This window comes from Cyphomyrmex costatus, unplaced genomic scaffold (assembly GCF_001594065.2).
Source record: "Cyphomyrmex costatus isolate MS0001 unplaced genomic scaffold, Ccosl1.0 scaffold467, whole genome shotgun sequence".
Classification (NCBI taxonomy): Eukaryota; Metazoa; Arthropoda; class Insecta; order Hymenoptera; family Formicidae; genus Cyphomyrmex; species Cyphomyrmex costatus.
In genome coordinates, this window is record NW_017278933.1 from 538,853 (window position 1) to 543,734 (window position 4,882).

Here is a 4,882-nt window from a genome sequence, read left to right on the forward strand (position 1 = left end):
GGAGCCGAGTAAAGAATTTATTAAATTAATTTGACGCGACAACGCATCTCGTAAACTTCGTAGATGACCTCACTTTATAATTGTCGAGAATTACTTGCTGGCCACTCATTCCAAACTCTCGTGCGCCTAAACCTAAAGTTGCTTACTCCCTGAACTTTTTGTCGTGCTGTGATATTGTGATAAATATATATTGTATTTTTTAAGAGAAAATACTAGTATGTATATACTAAAAATGCGCGGCACTTTGTTAAAAGGAAGATAGATAAAAGTTTTGTGATAAAATCTATAAAGAAATTGTTCCAGAGAAATTTGGAGAAATAATTAAAGTGTAAAGATTTTAAAGAGTATAAAGAATTATAATTATCTTTAATGAACTCTAAAAGTACAAGAAATTTATTAGCTAATGTATAATTGTTTATTTAAAAAAATGTCAGAAAAAAAATTTTCTATTTCAGTAATGACGATCGCGAGAGTTAATGACTTTGAAGGCAAAAATTCTGTGCGTGGAGTGTCGCAGCCTATGACTCAACTTTTTTAAATCGTCATGTCGCGCATATGTCAGTGGTAGCGGCAAGTCAGCTTCCGTCGCCCTTTAGTCGATCAACGTATGTGCATCCAGCACTACATGTCGGCCTGCATGCACGGCACGTGGGCGCTACGCACGTTTCTAAGGAAACCGCGACTTCTATTTGTGGCACGACTGGCACCGCCCGCCAGCTGATTTTTTCCCCCGTTGCACGCTTAGAATCGAATGCATTGGTTATCGCAACGGTTATGTTTCTTCCCTTTAAGGAATATACAATTCATTTAAAATCTACTACACTCGTACAAAAATTGAAAACATAAATACAAAATCTTGTAAAAGAATCTATGTAAATTAAATGTAAATGAGACCTTCTTTCCCTAGCAAGAATCTTTAAAAAGTTCAATTTCCTTTAATTTTTATTGATATCTACGTATTTTTTTTTTTATGCGTAATGTACTTTTATGCAAATTGCATAAAAGTAAATTTGAATTTGATAAAAATTAGTCTCTTTTTAAAGTTTATTTTGTTCTTTAAATTCTCGTGTAGATATTTTACAAAAATATAGGAAAATATCTGCATATAAAATATTTTACCCAGTGAACATAAGATTACATGTAACTTGGGTTCACTGGATAGATAGACTCATATGGATATCGATTTAAAATTCTACTAAGTGGATTTGAAAGAAGTAGCTCGATCGTGAAGCGAACATGTGTCAGATATCCATGGGAATTGATGACCAGCAATTGGAAACCAAGAAGATTGAGGAAGGTCTGGTTGCGAGATATTTCAAGAAGAATATCCAACATATGGCTAGACGTTCTGCCACTTCCGTTCGTGGTTGCACGCTTTTAAGATGACACACCATGATCCACCACCAGCCATGTGTCTCCCAAATTGCATACTGTAGACTATTAAGGTTGCTTTGACCTTCGATGCACAAAGCTTCCAGCACAAATACGATAGAGAAACGAAACGGGAATTGCAAAACTAAATTAATTCAAATTTTTTTATCAAGGAAAAATTTTTATCGCCATTTTGAACATAAATTAACCTTTTTATGAATGAATTTGGAAGTAATATTTTTTGAGAAAATTCTTTTTCATCATTACATCGAGGATTAAGTATATAAACAGAAGTAATAAATGACGAGTGTCTAATATAGAAGCTGTAACATTTTTATAATACTATTAAAGAATGAAAATAATTTGATGTCCTCCATAGGACGACATACTCTTTGTCGGTACGAAGTTCCTTTAAAGGATAGGGTTCTCGATGAGACAAAAACGTAGGAGGGACCGTGACATCCAAGTGTCATGTCGGCACGTACTTCGCAAAGTGGTTCGATGCGTAAAGTTTATTTTCGGGCTCGACACCGAGGTAGCACGTGTTCACGATGAAGCGTCGAACACGAGTTTCCACTTGGCGGCATTTCCGCGACGCGGGTATCACGTGTGCATTCTGAATGCATCGACATGCAACTCGTGTCACTCGAATGAGCATCTCTTTATCATGTTTGTCTTTTTGCAAAAAAAAATTACGTTGTTTGTTGAAATTAAGCAATCTCTATAATTAAGTAATTACTCCTTCATTCATTCAATATTGACAAACACATAAAATAAAGGATATATTATGATAATATATAAATAAAAGATTTTTCATTAAATAATTTTTATGATAAAATATAGTATATGTAATAGCGAGTTAATTGGCCAGACTCTTTCTCAACTTGAATACACATTTTGAGTTAAACTCGTCGGGAACTTACCTATGGTTACACGTGCGTCAGCCGTTGCGTGTGCTGTTGATGAACGAGTCTTCCCTGTTCCTGTTCCCACCAGCTGACTACGTCCATGAATTCCCCCGTCTCGGTGATCTCTTGCTTGTAGTAGAGGGCTCCGGAGAAAGTCTCCGGACTAGTCGCGTAGACAGTCGTCGTACCCTCTTCGCTGTCTCCAGCACCGCTGTAGGGAGATAGAATCTGCGGTTCTAAATTCTCCTCATTCTGAGCATAATACTCCGAGGGTGGCGAGGCCACCGAATTTGGCGATAATCTAGAGAAATTTTGTCCACCAGGTATAGTTCGTGGTTCTAAGTTTTCTTCGTCTCCTGCCGAAGATGCGTAGTAATCACGTGGGGATGGAATGGCAGTCCGGTTGGGAGATAGTCTATGAGAAAAAAATTAAATTAAATTAATATAATTAAAGAAAGACATAACTTTTTACACTTTCGTATTATTATAAATTATTAAATTATTATTAATCCCAGCAAACACAGGCATACATATAATTGCTATATAACAGATACGTAAATATACATATATTTTACATTTATGTCAGATAGTAATCATATTTTTATGTAGTTTTTGCTAGGATGTAATTTTATCTATAATATATAATTTTATGAAGTAAAATAGAATCGCGTGTTCATACATCTTCTTCCTATTCTTTTCAACATTTAGAATTTACCTGGATAATGTAATTTTTGATTTGGCATCATCCTCTTCTTCTTCCAGTTGTTCCCTCTCGTCATCTTCTGCGGCTAATACATCGTCCTCGAGAACAAGTCTCTCGCCAGAGCCGTTATGAGTCGAAGAGATGACGCTGCTAGTTGGAGAAGGAGCGCACTGTATGCCGACAGTCTTGGAGTCATATTCAACGCCGTCAGCTTCTGCCAAGAGCCTCTGAAGGCCTCTGATGTACTCGACGGCCATCCTAAGAGTCTCTACCTTCGACAACTTTTTACCCCTATCGCCATAGCCTGCAGCAATGTAGCTCGGAATGTGTTGCCGCAAGGTAGCAAATCCATTGTTTACTTGTTTCACGCGATTCCTTTCCCTGGCGTTTCTTCGAGCAACAGCGACAGGAGGTGGTTGTCCATTCTTGCCGTGTTTTTTCAGTCTGGTAGGATCGTACGGGGGTAACACCGTCGTAGAGTTCGTTGCGTTACTGCTAGTGTTGCTTTTTGGGACTGCCAATGCTGATTGATTACCTATGATATTATTCTCATTATCTTGTAACGTTCGCAGCAACATCAATTGTTCTTGATCATTGCCGTTTATCTGTACTCTATTGCAAAACACCGTTACCCCCATGGTCGCCATTGTGCTTGTTTCAACGAGTATTTTTCGGTGACACGAAGCAGCGTGAGTTCTTAGAATATGTGAACGATCATCGAAGATTCCACGATTTTGTTCCACAAGCTGAAAAAATTAATTCTTTGTAAAGTTTAACATTGTAAGCAATTTTTTAAGTGATTGAGTAATTATTTTCAAGAATTGTTGAATAATAACAAGTTTAATAAGTCAAATAATCAAAATAACGGAAATAGAAATGTGATAATAACATTTTTACATCTACATTAACGATTATGAAGTATCTTGATAAATTATGACTTCTATAAAGTATTGTGTTTTAAATTTAAATATTATACCGTATAATTTCCACAATAGTGTTGATTAAACGAGTTGCGTTAAAAGGCATAGCAGACTCAACCAGTCGATAAACGACACTAATGCTTGTCGAGGACGAATCTAATTGCCGAGCTTATAAATAAAACTGTTTGTTTTATTTTCTTGTCGAAGACAAAGACGATTATTGATATAAACCGTTCGACAGTGCCCCAATTGGATATAAATTTAAATCTGGGTCAAATCTAGCATGTTTACAAAGAAAAATCTTTTGTGTAAAGATGTTTTTAAATTGTGATTACTCTTAAGTATTTATTTTTATAGAAATAGATCATATGTCTAATTTTCTCTACTATGTAGTTTTTTATCTTCTCAAAAGCTAACAATTTAAAATAAAATGCGTGAATGTTTTGCTGTAAGCTTTCATAAGAGCTTGTAGCTTCTTCCTTTACTAACTCATGAAGCTGATGACCCAAACCGAGATCTAATTGTCTCGCTGCCGGTCGCCACAGCTTAAGTAAAGCATGAGGTCACCGTCTATTCTTCTCCACGACGGTCGTCGACTCCTCGGAAACTATTATCGAGATATTTCGAAACAAATCTATTTTTCGCATATTATCAATATACGTATTTAACTGAAATAATGTTCCCCTCTGATATCAAGCATCGTACATTAATTTTTTTTTATACATATCGTTTGCACTGATTGCCGATTGACATGATTCAAGACAATTTTTTAACAAAATTTTAACCGAAGAACGGTGGATCCATTAATTAAAAAATGTAATTTAGTTTATTTTTAATTGAAAATAATTTACCTCATTTAGTTATTGTACCAATTGCTATTTAGCGCAACATAAGAGATGTATGATTTTTATGGCTTTTAATTGAATACTTACCGAAGATCAAGGTGATGCTTGGTGAAAATATTCTCTAACGCTTGCCAT

The 4,882-nt window shown here is 35.7% G+C and overlaps 1 protein-coding gene across 1 annotated transcript; it reads right to left on the minus strand.

The window, feature by feature from the left end:
- Positions 1 to 2,300: 2,300 nt before the first annotated feature.
- On the minus strand, positions 2,301 to 3,629 carry LOC108777813 (uncharacterized). The gene is made up of 2 exons (XM_018544786.1): positions 2,995 to 3,629; positions 2,301 to 2,694 (listed from the first exon to the last, which is right to left on the minus strand). Exons 1-2 carry the CDS (start codon positions 3,627 to 3,629, stop codon positions 2,301 to 2,303), a joined length of 1,029 nt encoding a protein of 342 aa, XP_018400288.1.
- Positions 3,630 to 4,882: the final 1,253 nt, after the last annotated feature.